The sequence below is a fragment of the Egretta garzetta genome, unplaced genomic scaffold, assembly GCF_000687185.1.
Source record: "Egretta garzetta isolate BGI_Z169 unplaced genomic scaffold, ASM68718v1 scaffold640, whole genome shotgun sequence".
Classification (NCBI taxonomy): domain Eukaryota; kingdom Metazoa; phylum Chordata; class Aves; order Pelecaniformes; family Ardeidae; genus Egretta; species Egretta garzetta.
Window position 1 is genome coordinate 127,299 of NW_009258264.1, and position 13,749 is coordinate 141,047.

A 13,749-nucleotide genomic window follows, 5' to 3' on the forward strand; every position below is an offset into this window, starting at 1 on the left:
GCTGTGTGTATCTGTAGAGAGTTGTCTTGTGTCTTCCCTTGGTTTTTTTCCTGTTAAACTTCCCTGTCCAGTCCTGATATTTGTCATTTTGGTCGCTAAGCTGTTGCTTCCCAAAGAGCACTGTCCTTCCAGGCCCCGCAGCTCCGAGCAAGGGTGGGAAACCTCCCTGGTGCTGCTAGAGCCCCAGGCAGCACCGGGACCCTCCGTATTTCGGAGATCTCTGTGCCAGAGCAGCTCAGGCATCCAAGTAAACCCTTCCTGTGCCCGTTTTTGTTCCTTTTGTCCTTCATTACATGTTCTGCCCATCAGTGTTTTCCAAGTCTCATCTGTTTTCAGCCCATTTCGTTGTGCTAGAGGCAGGAGAGGCGGGAGCTGGTGGTGCAGGGACTTCCCTGATGCACCATCCCCGCAGCTCAGCTCCTTCTGCCCATCCTCTGCTGCTTCTTTACCTCCCTGCCTGCCAAGCATCATCTCTGTACCCTTTTATATTTTTTTTCCCTAAAAAATTACCTTGAGCCCTTCTCTACTTTCCAGGTACGTTTCTGGGTGAGTTCAGTATCCCAGGCTTGGCCAGGAACTTGACAGCTTCCCCCCAAAAATACCGTGTATTTCTGGCCCTGTATGTGCCCTGCCCGTTACTGCGGCAAAGGAGAGTTTAAAAGCATTTTATTTTGTTTGTTTGTTTCTCTCCTGCTGATTTCAGCCCGAGGGATTACGGAAACAACTCCCAGCTTCATGTATCCCTACGGGACCTCAAGCAGTCAGATGGTGCTCAGAGGGGTGGACCTCTTGCTGGAGTGCATTGCCTCAGGAGTGTATGTACCGTGTCCCGGCTGGCGGCGGTGGGGAGGAAGGAGGTCCCCAGCAGGTCTCATCTGTTTTCAGCCCATTTCGTTGTGCTAGAGGCAGGGGTGGGCAGGAGAGGTGGGAGCTGGTGGTGCAGGGACTTCCCTGATGCACCATCCCCGCAGCTCAGCTCCTTCTGCCCATCCTCTGCTGCTTCTTTACCTCCCTGCCTGCCAAGCATCATCTCTGTACCCTTTTATATTTTTTTTACCTAAAAAATTACCTTGAGCCCTTCTCTACTTTCCAGGTACCTTTCTGGGTGAGTTCAGTATCCCAGGCTTGGCCAGGAACTTGACAGCTTCCCCCCAAAAATACCGTGTATTTCTGGCCCTGTATGTGCCCTGCCCGTTACTGCGGCAAAGGAGAGTTTAAAAGCATTTTATTTTGTTTGTTTGTTTCTCTCCTGCTGATTTCAGCCCGAGGGATTACGGAAACAACTCCCAGCTTCATGTATCCCTACGGGACCTCAAGCAGTCAGATGGTGCTCAGAGGGGTGGACCTCTTGCTGGAGTGCATTGCCTCAGGAGTGTATGTACCGTGTCCCGGCTGGCGGCGGTGGGGAGGAAGGAGGTCCCCAGCAGTCCCTGGTGGGATGGTCTGAGACCAAGATGCTGGAATTCCCAGTGGAAATTCCTCTGGCTAGGAAAAGGGATCGTTCCGTTCCTTTTAACTGCTATTAACAATACTCTCATAACTTACATGAAGCGTAAAAGCACGGAGCAGACAGGAGAGCCAAGTTTTGCAGCGCTGTTCAGAGAAGCTGGTGTCTTTGGATACTTGCTCTCCAAGGATAATTCCCCACTGGCTTGTCCTTACAGCTACTTGCAAATCTGGGTGCTCCTCACCAGGCTGTAAACTGTGGGTGAGGACATTTGTGGTCCATGTGATGGACCCCGCTCCCGATCAGCTGGTGATGCTCAGGGTCCTGGTTTAGGGGCTGTAGTAGGAAGGAGGGTGGCCCAGCAGTTGGATCTGTCCTTCTCTGGATTATCAATCCCTATTTTAGGAGTAATTTTCTTGTCTTGCAAAAGCATTTATCTATCTCCTCCCCTCTCCTTAGACCAGCACCAGACATCATGTGGTACAAGAAAGGAGGAGAGCTCCCAGCAGGCAAAACCAAGCTAGAAAACTTTAACAAGGCTCTTCGTATCTCCAACGTCTCCGAGGAAGACTCCGGGGAGTATTTCTGCTTGGCGTCGAACAAGATGGGCAGCATCCGCCACACGATCTCGGTGAGAGTGAAGGGTACGTCATCTTTACCTTGCCATCTTTTTTACCTTCACAACCAGAAGCTGCGGGGACGTGGATGGGAGGGGATGCTCTGACTTGTTGAAAGGGGGAGTGGGGTTTTGCTAAGGGGGCTGTCCCTGTGCCGTATCCAGCCATACTTGCTTCTTGTCCAAACTGACCTGAAAGCAGAGCGAGACATGATCTCAGCTGGTGTAACGCAGCAGGGCTTTGCTGATGTGAACGGCTGTGGTTTTGTGCAAAACAGGAGGGTCATGGCCAAAAGGGAGGAAGAGGAGCCTCCGCTCTCACCGCACCTGAGAAAGCCCACTCGAGGGGATGGTGTTTGCATGTCTCAGTTCAGCAGTGCGCAGGCAGGGAGGGGATTTTGGATGAGGTAGTACCACTGCGTTTATAACTGGGGCATCGGTGTATTTTAAAGCTGCTCCATACTGGTTGGACGAACCCCAAAACCTCATTCTGGCCCCTGGCGAGGACGGCAGGCTGGTGTGTCGAGCCAACGGGAACCCCAAGCCTGCGATACGGTTGGGGACGGGGGAGCCTATAGAAGGTGAGCAAGGAAGAATCCGTACCTCCTTTTCGAAAACCCTAGCCAAGGATCTGGTGGCTGACCATGAGAGCCAGGGCTGCTGCCAGGGTGCCAGGCACCCCACTGAGCGGCATGCGTGGGCTCCAGCATTGCAGTACATAAACCATCTGCTTGTCTGAGACGAGGCCAGTTGAACCCCGTCTTTGTAGGCTAGGGAGGTCACGTACCGTTGTCTGGTTTTTATCTGGGCTGAGACGGAAAGATGTGTGATGATATTGAGAGTCTTGCGAATTTTAATTTCAATTTTAATTTAAAGAGCGCTCTCTGTTTTGAAGCTTCTCCCCCCAACCCGAGCCGGGAGGTGGCTGGAGACACCATTGTCTTTCGAGACACCCAGATCGGCAGCAGTGCTGTGTACCAATGCAACGCGTCCAACGAGCACGGCTACCTTCTTGCCAATGCGTTTGTCAGCGTCCTGGGTAAGTACTTATGGAAGATGAATGCCCTATACTCAAGTTTTCCCTGCAAGAGTTCTCTGTTTGCTTTCCTCTTCGTTGTTGGCTACTCTGAGGCTAATGCACAAAGGTCCGTGACCTCTGCAACTGGGCTTTGGAGCAGAAGGCCATTGCCATGGAGCTGCAAAGCCAGGCAAGGCTGAGCAAGTCCTGTTGGCGCTAAGACATAAGGTGATTCATATAGAGAGGCTAGAAAGGGAAGGAGAGATGAGAGGGCATGGAGAAGCTCTACTGAGTCTCGAAAGTGCCAAAGAATGAGCATGAAAAAAAAGAGAAGGGGGGGCAGATAAAAAGACTGGAAAGGGAGCAGGGGTCTGGAAACTGGTTTCTTTTCTTTCTCAATGGCTGTGATCTTTGCTGTTTGCAGATGTGCCTCCACGGATACTGGCCCCCCGCAATCAGCTCATTAAGGTGATTCAAAACAACAGGACCCGACTCGACTGCCCCTTCTTTGGCTCCCCGATCCCCACCCTGAGATGGTGAGAGCTCCAGCACATACTCTGCCAGTCCAGAGGGGTGGGAAGGGGAGGTTTCCTGCTCTTTCTTCCCTTACAATAGCACTCTGTGGTGTTCTGAGGTTTAAGAACGGCCAGGGGAACACACTGGATGGAGGAAACTACAAGGCACATGAGAACGGGAGCTTGGAGATGAACATGGCTCGGAAGGAGGACCAGGGCATCTACACTTGTGTCGCTACCAACATCCTGGGTAAAGCAGAGGCCCAGGTTCGCCTGGAGGTGAAAGGTAGGGGCATAGAATCCTAGAATGTTTTGGGTTGGAAGGGACCCCTAGAGGTCATCTAGTCCAACCCCCCTGCAGTGAGCAGGGACACCGCTAACTAGATCAGGTTGCTCAGAGCCCCGTCCAACCTGGCCTTGAATGCTTCCAGGGATGGGGCCTCCACCCCCTCTCTGGGCATGAAGGGCTCTAGGTCAAAATGGTCTCTTGGATCTTCTGAAACTTCCAGCAGAAATAACCATTTAGGTTAAGGAAGGGTTGGTTGTGCGCTCCAGCAGTCTGTCAGCAGGACAGGCACGGCGTAATTTGGAGCTGGAATCCAGAAAATGGTAGAGATTCCCTTTTAATGTTGGAAAAAACAAGGCTGTGGATATACTGGAGCTGTGGAAGGGCTTGGTGTGGATATTGGGCTATCAGCTGCCATAAGCAATGCAAAAAGAAATACAGAGTGTTCCTCAGGATTAACTGATGGCAATAAAACATTTTCTGAATCAACTTTCCACCGGGGCTTTCCCTGTTCAGCAAAACTGGTTGCTGACTCAGAAAACTGGGTATGTTTTTAAAGGGTCAGCATAAATTAATGGCTTGTTAAATTAATTTATTTGCAAGCATTTGTATCAGAGACAGTTCACTAGAGCAAGCTGTCCTTTCCAAGTAACACTGCTCTTCATTGAGTTCCTGAGCTAAGACCCAGCAGTTTGCTGCCTAACGCTTGCTTTCTGGCTTTGTGCAGACCCAACCAGGATTGTGAGAGGCCCAGAAGATCAGGTGGTGAAGAGGGGCTCCATGCCTCGCCTCCACTGCCGGATAAAGCACGACCCGACGCTGAAACTCACGGTCACTTGGCTGAAGGACGATGCGCCCCTGTACATTGGAAACAGGTCTGTCTGTAGCAGTGCCACGGGGCTTCTCACCCAGGGTTGTTGGACTTTTCACAGGAGGGTTCAGGAGTCACCAGGGATAATATGGACAAACATCGAGTTCCCATCTAGGCAACTGTTGTTCTTGATACCTTTAATGTCACTAGCTCCTTCCAACAGGCACTGCCCAGCAATTAGAATTGACTCATCGGTAAACCAAGACGTTGACTATCGGTTTTATTTATGGATATTTTAGGACATCTTGATAAAAGGGGTGGGTTAATAACAAGCTGCTTCAAAATTAATGTTTATCTGCTCTGAGGGTGGTACAGCTGTAATTTCCTTCCCCTAGCTGACTCCCTTCTCGTGAAGGGAGATCTGATCACGGGACACGAGCCAGCCAGAGGTCAGACTGTTTTCCTAAAAGTGTGATTATTCCTGATACACACCAGAGCACATTTGCTGATTCCTTAGGAAATGAGGTTTCCAAGAATAACTCAACACATCCTTAGCTGATAAAACCTTCATCCCAGAGACGTACTCCTGTTCTGTTTGGGCTTTTTAATGTATTTTATCAGAGAACAGTTAGACCTCAATCCTGCTGCTTAATGGGCTTAGGCACAGTTGCATGATTATCGTTCTCATCCCTTTAAGGATGAAGAAAGAAGATGATGGTCTGACAATATATGGCGTGGCTGAAAAGGACCAAGGGGATTACACCTGCATAGCTAGCACGGAGCTGGACAAGGACTCGGCTAAAGCGTACCTCACCGTACTGGGTAAAGCTGTCCCCCCCAGTGTACTGACACAGAGCTAAGTGCTTTATTTTTAATAGAGCAGACTGACTGCAAGGTCAGGCTGAAAGGGTGATCTGTGAGCACAGAAGCAGAGATGCTCAGGGAGATGCTGGCAGAGCAGTTGTTCCGTTGCTGCAGGACTCGGCAAGGACGTGCTGCCTCATCTCAGCCTCAGACAGCGGCGCTGAATTTGAGTCGAAGCAAACTTGCATTGGAGACCAAAAAAAAAAAAAAAAGGAGTAGTTATTACATACAGCTAAAAATACCCAAATGTGAATGTTGAAGCTCTGTGAGAATAGTCCTAAATTTACAAGTGAATCCCAGACTGGCAGGGGTTGAAAGGGCCCTCGGGAGCTCACCCAATCCCACCCCCCTGCCCAAGCAGGCTCACCCAGAGCAGGGGGCACAGGACAGCGTCCAGGCAGGGGTTGAATATCTCCAGAGAAGGAGACTTCACAGCCCCCCTGGGCAGCCTGGGCCAGGGCTCGGGCACCCTCAAAGTCAAGAAGTTCTTCCTCCCGTTCAACTGGAACCTCTTGTGCTTCAGTTTGTGCCCATTGCCCCTTGTCCTGGCGCTGGGCACCACTGAGAAGAGTCTGGCTCCATCCTTGTGACCCCCATCCTTGAGATATTTGTAGGTGTTGATGAGATCCCCTCTCAGCCTTCTCTTCTCCAGGCTGAACAAGCCCAGCTCCCTCAGCCTTTAACCGAATGTCAGGCTGCTGAGCAACGTTGGGAACCAGGGGGTGAGGGAGCACTCCAAGCCTTGCACGTCCCCTTTTCAATACAGACAGTGACAAACCTAAACCCCTTCCCCACACCCATTGATTTACGCCGCAAGAGCTACTCACAAACCACGGATTTCTCAGTCCCCGCTCTCGGCCACCTCGGATCTCGCTGACCATGCTGCATTGACGGGAGTGCCCCAACCTGCCAGCGCCGCTGGCACAGACCCACAATGCCCTACAAAAGTCCGAGTGCAGCGTGAATCTCATATCCCTAATAATTTGACTGGGCTTGTTTTATTTCCCTTCCTTTTCCCTAATTTTTTTTCCCCCCTATTTTCCTAATAGCAGATTAACTCTACAGCAGGCTGATGTTTCCCCTTTGCTGTGTACTTGAAGTATGAATAAAGGTGTGCAGAGCACGCCTGGAGGTCTCTGGGGACCTACTCTGGTCCCCAGGCAGGATCGGATCCTCCTGAAATCTGTAACTCTCTGTGTAACTTTATATTTGCCAGGTGCTCCTTTGGCCACCCAAGCTTAATGACTAAACTAACACCGTTAACAAGCAATGTCTTACCTTGCAGCTGTCCCTGCTAACCGTTTGAGAGACTTACCGAAAGGTAATCATCACTAATTCATTTGGTTTATTTTATTTTGTAAATCGCTTTTGGTTTGCCTTGCCAATAACGCCAACAGAAAATCTAGGTGTAGGGGTTGAAAAAGCTGGGAGCCGATGCTTCCAAGTCCTGTCCATGTTGTCCTTGAACCTCCCCCCCCCCCAGGTGGCTGTGGGTAGAAAGGTCCCATGTCACATCATTTCACACCCCACAGTGCCAGTTGTTGAGCACAAGGATCACCTTACCCATGCCTGTAAGAGGTGAGCCCTGATGGGAAGAAAAAAAAATAAAATCACATTAAATCCCTTGACCTTTACCTGGAAAGAAATTGCTGTTATCACATGAGCTGGTTCTGCGTGACCATGTGGGTTGTGACCAGATAAAGAAAGCAGAATTGTACCAGAGCATCTCAAACAAGTCTGTATTTTCATTGAGGCTTTGGGTCCTTTCTGTTCTGTTTGTTTGCATTTATTTTTTGGGCAGCTGCGTGTAGTTTGTTGTAAGATCATCTATCCCCCTGCTAAGCCACTATATCGTGCTTCCACCACCAGGTAACACCGGTTGTAAAGGGAGTGGGTAGGGTTTGAAGGCAAGGCACAATTAGTACGTAAGCACAGTTGTATTTAAAAAATTGCATTGGTCCACCAAGAGCTGCAGGACGTGAATCACGCCACAGGGCACGTGTCCTCCCATGGGTCTGGACTAAGACAGCCAGGGCTTCCCCTCTCAGGAGAAGTAATGGGAACTGGGACTCCCAGCTCCTGGGACAATCCCAGCCTAATTTGTTTCATTACTCGGCCAACAGAACGACCCGACCGGCCCCGTGACTTGGAGCTGACAGACCTGGCTGAGAGGAGTGTGCGGTTGACGTGGATTCCCGGAGATGACAATAACAGTCCCATCACAGGTCAGCCGCCAGACCCTCTGCCCTGTATCCCTCCCACATGACGGAGGGAAAACTTTCCCTGTGAGCCGAGCCCTTAACCCCACATCTCCATCCTCTCCCCCAGACTACATTGTCCAGTTTGAGGAGGACCGGTTCCAACCTGGCATGTGGCATAACCACTCCAGGTACCCTGGGAGCGTCAACTCGGCCGTCCTGAGCCTCTCTCCATACGTCAACTACCAGTTTCGGGTGATTGCGGTGAATGATGTGGGCAGCAGCCTGCCCAGCGTGCCCTCTGAACGATATCAGACCAACGGGGCACGTGAGTACCGTCCAACGAGTCCCTCTCGCCATGGTGACTTAGAATCATAGAATTATAGAATTGTTTAGGTTGGAAAAGACCTTTAAGATCATCAAGTCCAACCGTTCCCCTAACCCTGCCATCCCACCACTAAACCCTGGCCCTAAGCACCTTGTCTGCCTGGGTTTTAAATACCCCCAGGGATAAGGACTCGACCAGGGTCAACATTGCTTGATATTGCTCCTAGCATCTGGCCACCTCTCTCCATGCAGCCTCTTCCCTTGTGGTCTATGATCACAGCTCCTATAACAGAAACAGATTTACACAGGTGAGGGAATGAGCTGGTCCATGGGTGTGCTGGGCTGTAATTTTATATATTGCATCCTTGAGCCTATGAGTGATATTCCACAGAGCAGCAAAACTCAAATGGAAAGATTTACGCAAAGGTCATTCCAGCAGAATCTGTTGAAGGGAAGCCTGGTGTCACGAATGAGTGACTTTGCACAATTTGATTTAGTAGCAGTTTGGAATTTATTTGTGCCTTTATGGCAAATTGCAGGATTTGATTGTGATATTTTAGTCGCGCTCAATCATCCATCGATTAACGAAGTGATTTGACAAAATTAATCACAACAGCGACTCAGTTAAAGACTCAAAGATGGCAAAGTTCACTCTGTTACTGCATGGAAGAGGCACACACAGGAAAACCAAGTTACACTCGAGTTAGAATGATTCACAGAGAGATCGTGGGTGCAGAGGGTAAGGAGAATCCTCCCGTTGAGTCATGAGGTTCAGAGCAGACCTTCTTGCTTTCTAAACTCCTCAGAGAGAAGCCTAGGTGTGGTTGGGTCCAATCTTAGTCTCAGACTTGGTCAATATTTTATGTTTAAGGAAAAATATATATATATGTGTATCAGCAGTATACGGCTCACTTTGTAATTAAATCATACATCTACAGACTCCTTAAATCAATACACACATGCATACACACAGACATGACTATATTTATATATAATGTATATAAGGGTGAACCCACTAAAACTTCCCCTTGAGTTCAGTGAAATACTCACGTTGAGTGTGTCGGCATTTCTCAATGGGCAAGGGTTGAGCCTCAAGGAGTGAAGGGCTCCACTGTCGGTCTTCAGCGATGGACCTCCGATCTTAGCAAACGCTGAGAGGCGTCCCACTTGGAGAGAGATGCTGGCTGCAGCCCGCTGCGGTCAAGGGGACCTCAGAGGGTCTCACTTAGGACCACTGTTTTATAAGGTCGTGAGATGATTGGCTTTAGTCATCAGTAAATTTCCATCCGGGCCACAATCAGTGTCAGTAATTACTGGAATTCCAGTAACGCTGGTACCACATCACTCAGGTTACAATCCGGATAAGGTATGTTCTAAGGCTGTCAGGGGACAACTGATTGTTCCCGTTCTTGCTCCCCACCTCAGCTATGTAGGAGTTCCCAAGTATGGACAGTGCTGCCTAATCATCCCGCCTAACCATCTGACTCCTTACACTAAGGCTAAGATCTCACCAGAGTTTCTCAGATCATAAAGCGGTCCAGGAGAAAAGAGAAGGGGAAGAAGCTTTCTTAGAAAGTCTTTCATCCTCTCTGACCACAGGAAGCTCAGAAAAGTCTTGGCAAATTGGATTCAAGTATAAACTGGCCAATTTGTTCCAAAATCCCTAATTCATTGTCCACTGCTAGAGCTGGCCAGGACCCCAGATCGATGCAGGAGTAAAGTGTGCTCCAGCCCATGATCAGGACTCGTGTCTTCAGTTTGTTTGCCTGGTGCTGTGTACGTTGTAGAATACCTGGGAAAATATGTATGAGGAATTCACAAGAAGCTTAGTAGTTTTACTGCATTTAATTTAACCATTGCAGAGATGCTTCTCTAATATCTACTGGCATCTAGTGTTGGCTTTTGACATTACTCTTCTTGTTTCAGATTTCAAAAGTGTCAGACTTGGCTCCTGGGGTTGCTTCACAGGGGCTGTCTTTCAAAGATTTAGGACATTTTGGGGAAAAAAAAAAAAGAGGCTCCTAAATAAATGCCCTGGTTTCCAAGAGTGCTGAGAGTCTCATGTTCCATTAACCTGAATGGGAACTTCTGGAAAAATCAGGCCATTAACTTCTGCCTTGGAAATACTTCTGCCTTGCACAGCAAAGGGTTTTTAACCACTCAAATGGTCGTTTTTCAACATTATAAACTGCAGTTTGTTTTTTTTTTTTAATGTGAATTCCAGGTCCTGAAATTAACCCAACAGGAGTTCAAGGTGCAGGGACCCAAAAAAACAACATGGAGATAACCTGGACGGTGAGTTCTTCTTCGATGCTTGACAGCCACCCAGCATCTTACCATTACGGTCACAGATGCTGAGATACAGAGAGCTCAGCAATGTGATGTCCCACACAGAATACCGTAACCTCAGTCATCTTAAAGGAAATAAAAAGCAGAAGATGCATCTACTAGAGAGGCCACTGTCAGTGCCTAGGAGAAGGTTTGTGATAAAACCAATAATTTGCAACTCTTTAAGCCAAAGAAAAGATGCTGGATCACAGATACAGGTGAGGGAGGATGCTCAGAGAGTCTGATTCCTTAAGCAGTATATAGGGCTTACAGAGCAGCTCTTGCTTTTCTTCATGGACCAGCAGGTGTCATCCACAAATAAGCCAGCATCTATAAGGACGATAGCAATTGCAGCGGGAGTATGGCCTGGAATATAAGGATGTGGTTCTTGGTCCTGCCTTGCATCTGGAGGGCAAGGACTAGGGGTGTCTCTCTCTGCAAACATAAGTTTTGACCTCCTTCGAGATATGCTGATGGAGCATGAAATAAGAACCAGCTGCTGAACAGAACTTTTTGGAGCTCCATGGCAGAGAAATACAGTTGCTCTTTCTCCTTCTCACTCTCTTTTTCTGTTTTGCTCCGTTAAGCCTCTGAATGCAACTCAAGCTTATGGGCCCAACCTCAGGTACATCGTGAGATGGAGGCGAAGGGACCCCCGAGGGAGCTGGTACAATGAGACAGTGAAGACACCGAGGCACGTCGTCTGGAACACCCCCATCTATGTCCCCTACGAGATCAAAGTGCAGGCAGAGAACGACTTTGGTAGAGCACCAGAGCCTGACACCGTCATTGGCTACTCAGGGGAAGATTGTGAGTATTTTCTCAGCCAGAGATTGTAAGTGTTTCAGAAGGACGGGATCCCACCCAAGGTCAGTGGGTTGGCACCTGTGCCTGGGACACATTCATAGCACTGCTTGATTTGGCACAAAAATCCAGTTCCAGGTATTGGAAGAAAAGACTTGGCCGTGAGGTTCTGTCCTGGGTTCTGCCTGCGGCTGCCTGCATAACCTGAGTCACTTGGCCTCTCCCTTGCTCCTTGTAATACCCAGATAACACTTTGAATGTGGAAGACAGTAAGATTTCATTTGAGATGAGCTCTGGCTCTATTCCAGCAAACCATACTAAATTTTTTGCCCCTGACACCAGTAGAGCACTGGTTTCATCTTGGATGAGAAGTGCTACAAATGACCAAAAGGGCCTTGGTTCATCCTGGACTGGATTCTTGTGCCTCTCTGATAAGGCCCCAGCTAAGTCCCAGCTTGAGCTCCTGTTTGCAACAAGCCATTAGCTCAGCTTATCTTTCTTTAAAGCTCTCCTCTGGTCACGCAGAACAGCTGCCCAGCTTGGTTAACTCTCTTTTCACCTTCTTTCTGGGCTACTGGTATCACCTTTTGTGCCTCTAGGAACCAAGACTCCGAATGATGATTATCCTCCTCCTGTTAGGATAATGTGGTTTACTGCCAACAGCTTCATTTTTAAAGAAATATGTATTAGTTCCTTGCACTGCAGCATCAGTGGGGGGTCCCTGGCTGTGTGACGTTAGGATTACCAAGAAATAAGGTGGAAAAGCCAGCAAACGACCCATGACTCCAGGCTTGAACCCAAGGAGGCACAGACAGGGCACAGCAGTTTCAAGAAAATCTGCAATCTTGGTGCTCGGACACATCCTCCGACTGGGCATCATCTCCCAGTGGAGACAGGGCAACCCGAAGGAAGCTGGGCAGAAATGATGGGAATCAGGGTAAGAACTGAGCACTGGAAGCAAAGCTGGCTGTTACTGGGAAAGCTCCACCCAGCTGCCCCATCATCTCTGCATTACCTGTCTGGGCACTACCAGGGTTTGGTTTTTTCTAGTTTCAGTTGAAAACTTGTGCAATAATTTTGAGGTTTGGGAGGATCTGAATGAGCCTGCCCATATGTGCTTCACATGGAGGAAAACCAGGGAGACCAAAGCTTCCTGCCTGTAGCCCAAGGGGTGGGACAAGTTAAAAAAAACCAGCCCAAAATAAACAAAAACCCCCTAGTCCCTGCCCTGTCACGTCTGAATTGCTTCACAAATAACTGCAGATTTCTACATACAAGCAGGTGATCCGTAAAGCAGAGGTTAAAAACCCAACTGGATCAACAGCCGGTTCTGGCCAAATTCAGATTAACAGATGTGGAAATCATGGGTGGTTTTGTAACTTGGGTCTGACAGTGGCCAGCAGGAGGGGCCTGGATCTGCCAGCAGCAGGGTCACGCTGTGCTCCCCTTCCCTGGGAGAGGGACACGGGCCAGAGCCCACCCTTGTGCTACCAGGAGCTCTTGCAGCAGCACGTAGGAAGCCCTGCTATTAACTGGATCATGAATAATCTTGTGCCAGCTGGCTGGCTGAGGTATGGGGTTGGGTTTTTGGGGTTTTTTACCTCTTTCTGGTGGAAGCACTGGCTAAAAAAACCCCCAACAGTCAGCTTTTAGAGCATGCACACATCAGGGAGAAAGCAAGGGGGGCGATGGAGGTAAGTGATGCTATTCTGGGTATTTGCAGGGTCATAGGGTCTGCTCACCCCAAACGAGGGCAGCCAGGAAGCTGAGGGTTGGCCTGTTGCTCCTGCTTTATGTTATCGAGTTTAGAAATCCTCAGAAATTGAATTTAAGGAGGGAGAAAAGGAGATGATTACCCCCAGGAAAGCGCTGCCGGCAGCCGGGATACCAGCAGATGGCAGGGCCGGTGCACAGGGCCACTGCTCGCCAGGTTTGCAGCAGCCTGGCAATGCTGCAATGGGAAAACCATGGCAAGGGGGACAGAGGGGCGTCCGTCTGTCTGTCTGTCTGACCTCCAGGGCCTGACGTACACTGTGCTTTATCCCCAAATGCTCAGATCCCAAGGCTGCGCCTACAGATGTTAGGATAAGAGTTTTAAACAGCACTGCCATTGCGCTGACCTGGACCCGAGTGCACCTGGACACCATCCAGGGACAGCTCAAGGAGTACAGAGTGAGCAAACCCAAATCTCTTCGGCACTGACTATTAATACAGCTAACCTTCTCACAAGGCGAGGCGGCCCCAGTGATGGAGCTGCCTGCCATGGGGATGACAGAAAACTCCTCCAGCCATCAGGACCCTTTTGCCATGGCTGGGGTGCGGACCATGGGGGCTGAGTTCTGCTCTGGAGCAGCACCAAAAATGAAGGTCCACTGTTTGCTCTTTGTGGCGCCTGGATGGGGCTGGGGACATCTCCCATCGCTCCCCCAGGGCTCGGGGCTGGGCTGGTCCTTCCCAGTGCCTGCCCGCAGGATCTGGGGTGCTCAGACCAAGCAAGTGGGGCTGCCCTTCTCCATCCAGAGAGGGACCGGGGGG

The 13,749-nt window shown here is 49.6% G+C and overlaps 1 protein-coding gene across 8 annotated transcripts in view; it reads left to right on the forward strand.

Moving 5' to 3' along the window:
* The window catches only part of NFASC (neurofascin), a 61,445-nt gene that overhangs the window by 13,487 nt on the left and 34,209 nt on the right, over positions 1-13,749 (forward strand). For 4 of the 8 annotated variants that reach the window (XM_009647018.2, XM_009647234.1, XM_009647310.1 and 1 more), the window contains exons 7-19: positions 704-815; positions 1,907-2,091; positions 2,516-2,644; positions 2,959-3,102; positions 3,506-3,617; positions 3,716-3,882; positions 4,610-4,757; positions 5,391-5,515; positions 6,843-6,878; positions 7,681-7,782; positions 7,886-8,083; positions 10,307-10,377; positions 10,998-11,220. In XM_009647018.2, the coding sequence (XP_009645313.1) occupies positions 704-815; positions 1,907-2,091; positions 2,516-2,644; positions 2,959-3,102; positions 3,506-3,617; positions 3,716-3,882; positions 4,610-4,757; positions 5,391-5,515; positions 6,843-6,878; positions 7,681-7,782; positions 7,886-8,083; positions 10,307-10,377; positions 10,998-11,220 (1,752 nt within the window). Of the gene's footprint in view, positions 1-703; positions 816-1,906; positions 2,092-2,515; positions 2,645-2,958; positions 3,103-3,505; positions 3,618-3,715; positions 3,883-4,609; positions 4,758-5,390; positions 5,516-6,842; positions 6,879-7,680; positions 7,783-7,885; positions 8,084-10,306; positions 10,378-10,997; positions 11,221-13,270; positions 13,387-13,749 lie in introns of all 8 variants that reach the window. The other 4 variants (XM_009646939.1, XM_035900356.1, XM_009647091.1 and 1 more) reach the window with 2 other exon arrangements.